The 13288-nt window shown below is 35.7% G+C and overlaps 1 protein-coding gene across 1 annotated transcript in view; it reads left to right on the top strand.

Moving 5' to 3' along the window:
- The window catches only part of HDAC1 (histone deacetylase 1), a 36750-nt gene that overhangs the window by 2367 nt on the left and 21095 nt on the right, over nucleotides 1-13288 (top strand). The window contains exons 2-3 of the mRNA XM_067128930.1: nucleotides 5105-5217; nucleotides 10120-10237. Of these exons, the coding sequence (XP_066985031.1) occupies nucleotides 5105-5217; nucleotides 10120-10237 (231 nt within the window). The remainder of the gene's footprint in view (nucleotides 1-5104; nucleotides 5218-10119; nucleotides 10238-13288) is intronic.

Below are 13288 nucleotides of genomic sequence, written 5' to 3'. Positions count from 1 at the left end.
CTGTATTGCTTCAGCATGTTCAGGCCAGGTTAGGGTAAATGCAAAGATGGCTGCACAAAGATATATTGTATAATAATTAATGTTTTAACTAAATACAGAAGAGGGTGTATATAACCTAATGTAAAGAGAGATAATCTCAGAAACGTGCTGAGATAATGAGAATTTTACCTTTGTGTATATTTATACTTTCATCCCTGAGGAGCTGGTATTGAACATGGCTACCCGAGGAGCTTCCGCCATGTTTAGTACGAGCCCCTCTGGGATGTAAGTAAAAATATAAGCAAAATATGCTACGTCTTTCATTATCTCTGTACATTTCTCAGATTATTTCACCTGTACTGCAACATATAGCCTACACCCTTCTCATGATTGATTAACTGTTGAAGTATATTAATAAACAATATCCACTTGCAGCTGTCTCATTTACATTTACTGAAGTTGGTTATAATTTAGGCCTATTGCCAATCTGTTTGGGTAAAATTGGAGATGACTATCGCGGCCTGGTTCCCGCCAGTCACTGACTGAGTATTTACCAACATCATGTTAGTGTTAGTGTTTATGGCTCCTGTTTATATTTATAGTACTTAACTTCTTATACTTATGTACAGTACTAACACTCATCCCTAACAGGCTGGTACTAAACATAGCACCCATTATGCATGTAAACTGCTAGTTACCAAACCCTCGGGGGTGGTAGTAATCTTCAGTTTTACCAATGTTTGGATATGTGATTAGAGGGCCTGGTGGCTAGGTAAAGGTAAGTCTGGTTAGATCATATTCCTTCCAAAATACCTATGCCTACTTCAGAAATGCCAACTACAGCAGCCCTTTGCTTTCACTCTGGACTGGTCTTGTGCAGTTTAGCCAGGCGGTTAGGCAAATTAGCCTAGGGTCTCGTAAAGCAAAACAGCTTAGTCTGGAATAAACCACTAATAATGTTTAGGCTAATTTAAGGTACTGTATGTCATTTCAAGTTGCCTAAATTTTCCTTGAAGACTCTAGGCTAGGGTATGTAGCGTAGGTAAGCTGTATGTTAAGTATTCACCATTGTTATGAGAAATCTGAAGCTTGTTAAATATAGTATTTATATCCTAGGTATTAGGATGTTTCTTACAGTATGTTCTTTAAGGTGGCACTTCCTGAACTATTTCAGGTTTGTTTTGTAGCCACTCCTCATCAAATGGATATTTTTTTATTTAATTCTTTCTCAGTTTCTTAGTTTTGATATCTGCAGCTGTAGTTAGTACTATATTCTTGTCTTTATTGGAGTAAAGTGTGTTTTGATGTTCTGTGTCAGCCACATGTTCTGAAGCATAAATGTTTCTGAAAGGAAAGAAGAAAGTGATGAAGAAACCTGGTAAGTCGGCAAACTTGATTCACACACACATTGGTAGTTAAATGCTCCCATAAAGTGTTATTTGGGGAAATGTACTTATTATTATTCAGAAGATGAACCCTACTCACATGGAACAAGCCTGCAGGGGTCATTGACTAGAAAATCAAGCTTCCAAAGAATATGGTATTCATTATGAAGAAGTAAGAGGAGGTATAGGAAATACAGAAATAAGAGATCTCTCTTATTAAAAAAAAAATTAATAAATTAGTAAATAGATAAAAATGCAAGGTGAATAGTATTAGGGTAGTAATGCATTGGATCTTTGCTTGAACTTTTGAAGTTCCAATTGGACAACATCCTAAGGGAGACTGTTCCTTAGTCCAATGGTGTGAGGAATAGAGGACCTCTTGAACTGAGAAGTTCTACAGTGAAGTGCATTTATTGTATATTGGTGGTGCTGTTCAGCAAATCTGGTTGCTCTTGGCAGGAAAAGGGGATCAGGGGTCAATTGTAAATGTGAAGATCTCTGTTAAAATACAACTTATGAAAAATTGACAAACGGGACTACATGAAAAATTTATAAATGAGGGACCATCCGTCGGTGGTTCAAGACATAACTGCTAATATTAGGAAACAGACACCTACCACCATGAACCACACTATCTAAAGGAGATGAATCTCTGGGAGAAGCAGACATTCTGACCAGTGAAAGTATTCTAGTAAAGGAAGGGCAAATGACCTAAGTCAAGTTGCATTTATTTTATCATTTATAAATATATGAGGCCTTTCATACAATACCTACTTCTGTGCTGTATTTCCTGAAACTTTCATTAGATGTTTCTCAAAAGTAAGATGTAAGTCAAAAGGTACACCTAGAGTAGTTATAGCTTCTGACTCATTCAGCCACGCTAATTAACAGTGTCTTTGTTTTACTGGAGTTCAACCTGATACCCCACTGGCTGCACCATTCACTAATCCAGTCCATGTCACAATTGAGACTAAGGGCTGCTTCGTCTCTCATAAGTGGAGACTTTACTACACCCACAAATGTTGCACCATTGGCATACTGAACAATCTTGTTTTCCAGGCCAACAACCATATCACTTGTATACACTAAAAATAACAGTGGACCAAGAACGCTGACATGTGGGAACTCCAGACAAAATAGGTCTTGGTTTGCTAAAGATACCATCAACAGCAACTCTATGCTTCCAACCTGTAAGGAGATCTTGAAGTAAACCTAAAACATATCCACCCACTCCAAGATTCCAAAGTTCATGAATAAGTGCCTTGCGATTTACTAAATCGAAAGCAGCACTAAAATCTATTTGAATTACTCTACACTCAAAACCCCATTCAAGGAAGAATATAGCATTAGAGCAATAACATTTTGGACACCAGTGATAAAGGTAATTGAAACAGAAAAAAGTAACAAATAGAAGATGATGAAGGAAGGAAAAATCTTGAGTTCTGAAGTATGCGGCAGTAGCTACGCATAGATGAGAAATTGGAGTGTTAGAAATGAAGGCTAGGATTGCATGGAGAAGACAGAGAGATGAAAATGATAGAGGAAAGTAAGAAAGTGATGAAAAACTAGAAGAAATAAAAGATGAAAGGGAAAAAGAGATGTATGAAAGGAGTGGGAATGAGTAAGAAATTAAAGGGGAGTAAGGATAAGATCAGTGGTGAGATAATGAGGACAACGGTAGAAATATATGTACGGTACAGAGTTTGAAAGCAGCAGCTTTTTATGATTGTAGGCCAGGCTTAGTATTATGTACAGGATGAGATCAAATTGCTCAAGGAATGTAGAAATACACATCCAATGGGAAATCGTGATAAGAAATGGTCAGCAGTACTTTTGATCGAGAAGGAAAGAGTAGTGAAAAGAACAGATCAAATATTACCAAATATATAAATATATACAAAATATTTTTACCACAAGCTGTAAGTGTCTCTATAGATATTGAATTCAGTCAGATCACCCTTCTTGCATACCTGTGCTGTGACTTACAATTCCCAGTCATTGGGCTTTTTCTCATTCCATATTATGCTATTCTGCAAAATATATATTGTTAGTTTACGAGATTTCATTTCATTTTTAGCTAAAATTACACCATTCCATCATTACCAAGTACTTTCTGTCTCCCAAGTTTCCTTATTTCTGATTTTTTTAAAAGTTGTGAATTTAGTATATTTAGGGGTCTTCAATCATTTGCAGCCAAAATCATCTTCAGCTAGATGATTTTAATCTCTGAGTTTAATTTATTGCTGATAATACTCCAAAAACTATGAAATTTTTTAGTACATTTAAGTTTTCTTCAGCATCTCTAATATCAGTCAAATTTTACCACTCATATCTCGTAGTGACCATCTCACATAAATGTTTTATTGCATTACTCTGCTCACCCCAGAATAGATATTTCATCAATAGTTCTGTGGGCTACCCAAACTTCAGTGCCATTCCTGGTGTTAATCAGTCCTCATTGATTGTCTGTACCTTCTCATATTTGGTTTATAGAACTATAAATCGATTTTGACATTCAGTTGCAAAAGCCTCTTGATGTTAATCTGCAGTATGTTTTTTGTTCAGCTTCATTACTCAAGCTACTTTTGTGTTTGGGGCTTTAAACATTAACTTCAGGTTGGCTGTGAGAAGCTTGTGATCACTGTTGGCACCTGTTCCGTTTTAGCTCCTTAGCATTCCTTTGTTCATTTTTCCTCTCCCAAAGTGGTCATGTGATTGATTTAGTTTCTATAACTGTACTGCCATTCTTGAGATGTCCAATTGTATTATGGAAATCCAGTTATTGCAAGGGTAACTCCAGTTACAAGATTATTTGGGGTACACCAGTAGATTGCACTATCTCATTTTCCTTTGTAGTGTCTCCCAGGCCTTCCCAGCCTATAACATCTGCCATAACTTCATTGTTCCTACCAGTGCTACATTCTTAATGCCAAGAAAGTTCATGTATCTCTTGTATTTCAATTTCATCTATAAGATTCTACAGTTAAATATAAAATTCTTGTAATTTCTGGCAGAGTACAATCTTAAAACACTAAAATACTGCTCACTGCTCCATGCTCCCACAGCCAGGCAGTGCCTTTTCTCTTATTTGGTGTCAGATGATGTGTTTGTCCCTAGCAATACCCAGATTACACATTACACATTACCCCCATCCATTCTTTCTTTTCCCTATTTATGTGCACTGTGATTCACCAAAAGCAGATGTCGAGTCCCCTCTAGGGGACTAGTACCATTAGTGCACCACATGTACATACATTGCGTAAGGATTTATGCATCATCCCTTTGGCCCTAGTGGCACCTACTTTTAGGCTTTTACTTTACTTCCATTTCTGCTTTGTTTCTTTAGTCTTTCTGTCCAACCACTCCAACTGTCTCTTTTCACAGTCTTAAGTACTGAATGGCTGAAATTGCCCCAGTGCTTGGTTTTAAGGTCAAATTTTCGTAAATTAATCAAACCCATTTCCCTTAAATTAATTTCTGCCTGTTTCATCTGTCCTGTTTGATTAAAGGTTCTTACATACTAATTTCCTATTTTGAATTAATTTGTAATGTAGCCTATATAAACAAGGAGAGAACTGGCACCTCCATGTGGCCAGGTAAGGGGGGGGGTCATTTCTATATCTTATGTGTCCGCTAATGTAGCAGAATTTATTGGCTAAATTTTCTCAAGGATAGCCAGTCCCTTTATGAGTTTTTATGGAATGTAATAAATTTAAAATTTCATGTTTTGATATTTTCAGGTGACATTGGTAATTATTACTATGGCCAAGGACATCCCATGAAGCCCCACAGGATTCGCATGACTCACAATTTACTCCTCAACTATGGACTCTACCGAAAAATGGAAATATACGTAAGTACAATAAATTGGCTGATTACAGACACCACCCTACTTGCAAATGAGTTATGTTGCTGTTGAATTGTTTGCAAGTTGGTTACTGTACTCTTCATGCATATTTAAGTACATTATGATAATCAGTACTGTTAGTATTGTATGTTTTTTCATCCTAAAACACAATACACTGTACATACAGTACTGTATATTCAGAATAGGCATGCAAAACAAAAGTTGAACTTACCAGTGTCAAATTGGATCACTCTGTTCAATTTTACTTTGTGATCCCGTTTGTTTGTATTAGAATATGTGTAAGTTGAATGTTCGTAAGTAGGGTGGTGTCAGTACTCTTCAGCTAGTGGCAATTGATGTTTGTTTAAATTGTATATAATTTTGCTAGTTTTGACAAACAATGGTATTGTGGTTATACCTGCCAACCCTGCAGGGATATTCAAATGCCATATCATCATTTAAAATTATTTCATTAAAAAATGCAGTGATAGTATGCCTTGTGTGCACTTTGCATCCAATACTTGAAGTTATTTACAGCATTCCCTTGCTAGATTGTAATCCATTCCTGTTTGTTTTTTATTACATAGTTGTCCAACCTATTCAAATTTTTCGTATTCAATTTTATTCTTTGCATTTAAAATCAAATCTTTTGAGCTGACATTAGGAGAGAGTAGAAGTGACTTCCTTGTTTAGTTGACCTGGTTTCAGATACAGGCAACCATTGCTATACAATTGGGTTAGGTTCCTCAAAATTAGTTTATAGGTCAGTTGAATATAGGGGGAATGTATTATGGGATAGGTTTAGTGGCTGTCTCTGTCTGCTCATAGCTAATAAATAATTTGAAAAGGCTGCTTTTCCTGCTCAAGGAAGGAGTGAATATACAGTAAAACTTCAAAGATCTAGAGAATTTTTGTATGTAAAGAAACACTATAATTGAGAGAAGTGTTTTGAGATAAGAAATAACTGTAAATGGAGCAAAACTGAATTGTTTGATAATTTAGTATAAATTAAAAATTTTTTTTTATACTTGACACATTCTAAAAATGAGGCAAACACATGGTTATTAGGTAAAAATAGGCAGCAAATTTTCAGTAAGATTTAGTTGTTTCTTTTCTAAGTGAATGAGGAGTAAAGATATCTAAAGAAAATCAGTAATTTTGTATATCTTTTGACAGATCTAGTTGTTACTAGTAAACCAAAAGTTTGTCTATTTTATCATCATTGATGCACCGTTAATATGCTATGTAATGAAATGAAGAAAAAACGCTATTTTTAAAAAATTGTATCGTACCTTTTAGTTTGCAGCACGTTCTCTTGTCTTTCTTTTGCTTGCTCTTTTTTTTAAATAGCCTTTTGTCCTTCAGTCTTTCACTTTACCCGAGAAGAACCCTAAAAGAGTTCAGAGGTCTGGTTAAACAAATCATTTATAACTAACTAACTTTCACTTTACCTTTTGTGGAGACTCAGTTTTTAACAATTTGAATGAAAATCTACTGTACTATTATTATATTAGTTTTATGATATAATACTCTCCCTATTGGGAGATATCCAAGATAAAAGTGGTGCCTATAAAATCTGCCACCCCTCCCTCCCTCCCCCCCCCCAGTAGTCCAAATTGCAGTGCATCTCAAGCAGTGTACTGTAGTCATTACTTGAGGTTCTTTGCAGAATCCCTTTGACCCCCAGCTGCAATCCCTTTCATCCCTTTTACTGTACCCCTGATTATATTCTCTTGCTTCCATCTTACTTTCCACCCTCTCATAACAATTGATTCATTGTGCAACTGCAAGGTTTTCCTCCTGTTACACCTTTCAAACCTTTTTACTGTCAATTTCTATTTCAACGCTGAAAGACCTCATAGGTCCCAACACTTGGCCTTTGGCCTAAATTTTCTCTCTCTCTCTCTCTCTCTCTCTCTCTCTCTCTCTCTCTCTCTCTCTCTCTCTCTCTCTCTCTCTCTCTCTCTCTATGTATGTGTATCTTTGGAATTACAATAGGAAATAAAAGTTGTGCTCATGGCAGACGTAAGGCTCAAATCATGATGTAGGTAGCATTGCCAATAAAATAGACTGTACAGCACTGCCTTACATAATATTATTCTACTTTACTCTGCTGACATATTTTACCTTATAATTATAACATATTGCCATGTTAATTATTTATTTACTTTATGTTCTGTGATTATTTTGGATTTTCATAAAATGTTTAGCATCTACTATGTGTTTACAGACTCAGTAGCTTAGTGTTGCTGTGGAGACGTAAGTAATTCATTAGGTTTGTTTATTTTGCTTTCAGATGCATCTCTGTTACCAATAATTTGTTAGTTCAGTTTTCTTGTAAAAAGATCCTTTGAAATTTACATCATGGTTCTAAAATGCAGCCAAACTAACATGAGTGATAATGGCAACAAGAAAAAACAAAGAGGCACTGATTTCAGTGCAGAAGAGGAGATAAGACTATCAAGGAAAAGGGAACGTAATCGCACACGATCTGTTAATGTCTCAGTCAGAAATGATAATTATATTTAAAAGTAAAAGGAAAATCATGCAAGCTGTGAAAAGGACATTCTCAATTAAAGTTACATGGTTAATCAAGAATCAAGAGGGGTATGTACTTCTGTAGAGGTTTTGGATATTACCATACTATCCTATATGTTGTGAAATTACTGGATACAAGTTATTTTTGTTTCTACAGACACACCTCATGTGGTATACTGCGTGCGTTACGAAAGGTTGTTTGCAGCGTCCTTTTGGCCCCTAGCTGCACATACTTTGTAGCCTTTTACTTTACCTCCATTCTCACGTCCTTTCTGCCATCTAGCTGTCCAACCACTACAGTTCCATTTTTTCCACTGTCTTAAGTGCTGAAAGCACCCCAGTACTTGGCTTTATTTGACTAAATTTCATAATGCAATCAAACATACACAAAAACCATTGCCTTTTATGTAGGCATATCCTTCTGTGGGAACTGGAAACAGTTGAACTCATAAACAGGGGTGGTTAACTATTGGTTAATGTAGAGGTAAATGGGGGGAATACCCCTCACTTGCGTATCATCACTAAGTACTACTTTGGCTGTCACCTGGTGTAGACGTCTTGCTTTGCTCAAAGCTAGGCAACTATTGAACTTGAGTGTTTCTAGAGTAATTGTTGGTATAGTTTTTTTTGTATGTTTATGAAATGGAGAAAAACAGCACTAAGACATTGTGAGGGGTATGAGCATTTGTTTGACCCCTTCATGTGTCTGCTGCTTAACCCAGGTGCCATACGAGCCCTTGGGGAGGCTCAGACCAAGATTTTTGCTTTAGCCTTTGCAAAGTGTATAGGGGAATTACACATTGGTGAAAACGCTGAACCAGTATGGTTCTGATGGAAGATAGAAAGTTTTTCAATTCTCTCTCTGCAAGACTTTGTGGGTGTCTTGGAAAAGATGCTTTTATGTCTGGCCAGAGCCGTTAAGTCGTTATGAACCTGTCATTTTAGGCCAAGAACACTCTTTCTGGCTTTGCTAGGTGATCATACAGGTGCATGACTAGTGAGGATGCCAGTTGTTTTCTCAAGTCTTAGAACCCATGAAGTTGGGACACTGGACCATCCCTTGCCTTTCAGAGTAGCTTTTCAGTTTTCTAGGTAATGAGGTTAGGTGTCTGGAATGATTGGATAATCTTCACCTCATCTTACCTGAGGAACATCACCCACAATCACTGGGCACCTTTTCTTTGGGACCTGTAGTTGCTGCTGAATAAGTTGTATAGGCACTCAGCTGCATATGGACAAAAATGTCTTGGCATTGTCCTTAGCTTTTAATGACTTTGATGTGCTTGAAGAGTGAGTGGTTTCAACTTAATGCCTTCCTTCTCCCCTAGTGGAGCTGCAGCAAAGTCTGAGCACCTGCTGAATTTGACTAGGATGTAGGTAACTTCACATCGGTTGCCCAGTTTTAGTGCTTCGTTTAAGATTTGTCAATCTCAGCTGTTCCCTTTGACAAGGTGGATGGTTGGCAGGTGGTAGAGCTTAATTCTGAACCAATCATTTTGTGTTAGCCAGAAAACTGCCCTAATACTCGAGCAAGGCTGTACACCTTCTCTTGGACTCCGTGCTACTGCTCTGGCATCCTTGTGCCAGTTGAGTAGGAGGTTACAGAGTCATTGACCTCCTTGCTTTTGCAGCTGGGGTCATGGGTGTGGGCATTCAACATACAGTCTGTTGATGTACAGTAGATGACCCCCCCCCTCTATGAACAAATGGCAAATTTTTTTTTTAAGTACTGTAATTTGTATTTTTCTTAGAGGTATACAAACCAGAGCCTTTTATCATAGTGTCCATCTCAACCACCCTACTTTGTCCCTGGGGCCAAAGGAAAGAGTGCTTGGTGAAGGCAGATGAGTGAGGGTTATTGGAACTTGAACATTCTTTAAAAAATAATTATTAGATAATGAATCCATACTTCCGAAGTTACTTACTTATTCACTGACAAATGTGTTCATGATAGCTTAGGCTGACACTGAAAAAAATTACTCAAATGAATGACAATGTCAGATTTGTAATCATTCTATTATTTTTACAATGAGTAACAGATATCAACATATAGTGCAAGGCTGTAAGATGAGCTTTGCCAAAAATTTGGCAGTTCAACTTTTGCCAGCATTGATCTGATTGTGGCATTCTGGGACATAATGATTAAAGAGCTCTCTTAAAAAAAAAAAAAGAGATTTATAACAGCAAATAAAGTTGAGAAATTATATAGAATTTCTTAGTTTTTTGTTTTTAATCTAAAATTCCACATTTAAAAAGAGGTGATTGTAGTGCTATTAGCTTTTTAATTTACAATAGGTTACTGCATAGTGTTTATTGTAAAAAATCAAGTAGAATTTTCTTCATTAATATTTCATTGTTAACTTTTCACAGCGTCCACATAAAGCAACACAAGATGAGATGACCAAGTTTCACAGTGATGACTACATCCGATTCATAAGATCCATTCGACCTGACAACATGAATGAATATAACAAACAAATGCAGAAATGTGAGTAGTTAGTATATTTTCTTTTAAAGTGTTAACTTGAAGCTATAGAAAGATTTGTTTTTAATATTGCTATTTTTTTCATAAATTTCTGTAAGTTTTGTTTTAAAATGTTGTATACTGTATTTCAGCATTTATAATTGTGTGGAGAAGCTTATTTATTATAGAAGATTTTATACAAGTTTTACAAAAGTATTAAGTTTGGTCACAAATATGATTCATTTTGTGGAATTGAATTTGCTTAACACACACACACACACACACACACACTCTCTCTCACACACTCACTCTCACACACACACACACACACACACACACACACACACACACACACACACACACACACACACACACACACACACACACTCACACTCTCTCTCTCTCTCTCTCTCTCTCTCTCTCTCTCTCTCTCTCTCTCTCTCAATTCAGGATGGTGGCTGTATAGTCTAATGTGTCTGCCTCATGTACTATACCATAATTAACAAGAATACAAACCTTATTATTGGTGTCTTCAGTTCTGAACAATGTTTAGCACCATTGGGTTTTAGTTTGGTATTTAATGCTGTTTCAGTATTGCATATTTAGCCATGTAGCTCATTGTTTTTGTTCGGAATAAGATTCAAAATTTTTAAGTTATTATATTGGCATTGGTGTAGTGTATAAGTTTTTGTTTCAGCAGTCTCACAAATCATGAATTGCCGTATTTGTGGAATACTAAGTTCCCAGATTTTTAATGGATTGGTACTTAAGATAAAAAAAACGGCCTTTGATGTGTCCTGCCACTGGTACTCTCCTCTACAGCCTCACTTTTTTGTAAAATTTTGGACATTCATCATAGTTTCCAAGGATAGTTTTTCAACTGCAGTACTGACAATTATTCTTTGAATTAACTTTCATCACCCTAATTTCTTGTTTGCTGTTGGCTCATTGTCTCTGACACCATTTTCTTATGGGATACTGTAAAGTACAGATAATAATTTTGATTCCTATGTCCCTTTGTATTAGTTTATTTGGTATTCATTTGAGTTTGAATCCTATTTTTGTATAGTGAGGGAATTTTATTTTAGTATTCAGCCAGGACATTTTGGCATTATTTTGGTTAATGTGCTTATACTTTTCCATTCCCTTTATGATGTAGTTTTGTATTTTACTTGATAATTTTGTATTTTACTTGGTAGCCAGTAGTTCATTGTTCGTTACTTTCCCATTTACAATAAGTATAGTTAAACTAGGTAATAATAATATACATTTTAGTCCTCCTTTGGGTTCTGCAGTATGCTACTCCTGCCTCCAGGTTATTCTGAAGCTGTCCTTCCACTGCAATATTACTTTAGCATACAAGGAACAAATCTGACAAATACCAGAGATGAAAGACCCTTGTGTTGACATTTATCACATATATATAGATAAATATTCCATTTATGTGTGATCTATATATGCATTTTCACATTAACATGGGCCACTATTGGAGAAAATATATATTCAATCTCAACAGAGCCAATTCCATGCTGACTAGCAAAACATCTATGCTGGTGTCCTTGCAGGGAAGACTTATCTTTTGTTTTCGCCTTTTAAACGTACTATTCTTTTTTAACATTTGGTACAGTATAACACTTCCCTATGTACAGTGCTACCCCGCTTTTTCACGCTTCACTTTTCTGTGCTTCGTTTTGTTTGCGGATTTTTGTGGAACATATCTTTCACTTTTCTGTAGGAACTTTCACCAATTTGCAAATTTTTGCTATGGACCGTATCTCTAAAATCATCACTAATTCACTTTTTTAGTAGAGCAACATGATTTATTCACTAATTAGTACTGTATTTTTTCATATGTTCCAGACTAAATGCAGATTCTCTCTCTCTCTCTCTCTCTCTCTCTCTCTCTCTCTCTCTCTCTCTCTCTCTCTCTCTCTCTCTCTCTCTCTCAATTGTAATTATAGCATGGAAAATATGAAAATCTCTCTCTCTCTCTCTCTCTCTCTCTCTCTCTCTCTCTCTCTCTCTCTCTCTCTCTCTCTCTCTCTCTCTCTCTCAATTGTAATCTTTGAAAATAGAAAATCTCTCTCTCTCTCTCTCTCTCTCTCTCTCTCTCTCTCTCTCTCTCTCTCTCTCTCTCTCTCTCTCTCTCTCTCTCTCTCAAATATTTGGTAGTAGTTATGTTATTTTAATTTTATTTTCGAGTGTGCTTTTATTGAAATGCAAAAAGTTGTATAATTATAGTATGGAAAATATGAAAAAGTGAATGACAAAGTAACACCACGTTTATCTATAAAACTATACTGTACAAAACTATATTTTTGTACAGTATAGTTTTATAGATAAATGTGATGTTACTTTGTCATTCATTTTTTCATAATTTCCATGCTATAATTACAACTTTTTGCATTTCAATAAAAGCAGACTTGAAAATAAAATTAAAATAATTAGCAAATATTTTAGATATACAGTATGCCTATCATCCAAAAACGCTTTACAGTAATATCGTTTCAAATACATCTTACATTACCCTTAGTGAGAGAGAATCGTAAGCCTTTTATGCTCATTCTGGGCCCACCCCGGAATGAGCTTAACAGATGCATTAGTACAGTATAATTTTTATTATGAAAATCTATATTTAGTCATGGATGCAATATGGAAAATTACAGTTATTAGTGAATAAACAGCGTTGCTCTACAAAAGAAAGTGAATTAATGATAATTTTAATTGTTTTTTAACATTGTAAAAGAAAAACGTGACGACCTCAATACTACGAGAGAAAACAGCTGTGCTTATGTATACAGGGGTAACTTGATTAGTTGTCAAACGTTTTGTAAGACAGATTTACTTAATGTGTGTTAAAGATTTATTTGATATGTATTAAATATTTTATCGATAATTTGCTGTTTTTTTAATATTAATAGTTTAAAATGAGTAAATCATTGTTACAAACATTTTAGGGGCACATATACTTTAAGAGTAACAGTTGTAAAAGGGTAAGATGACTTAGGGTGTTTTGGGATGATGGTTTGGTGTGTATTTTTGTTTGAACTGATATTAAATTGTTGTAGTATGATA

The sequence above is a fragment of the Macrobrachium rosenbergii genome, chromosome 27 (genome assembly GCF_040412425.1).
Source record: "Macrobrachium rosenbergii isolate ZJJX-2024 chromosome 27, ASM4041242v1, whole genome shotgun sequence".
NCBI lineage: Eukaryota > Metazoa > Arthropoda > Malacostraca > Decapoda > Palaemonidae > Macrobrachium > Macrobrachium rosenbergii.
This window is presented reverse-complemented; position numbering and strand designations above follow the sequence as displayed.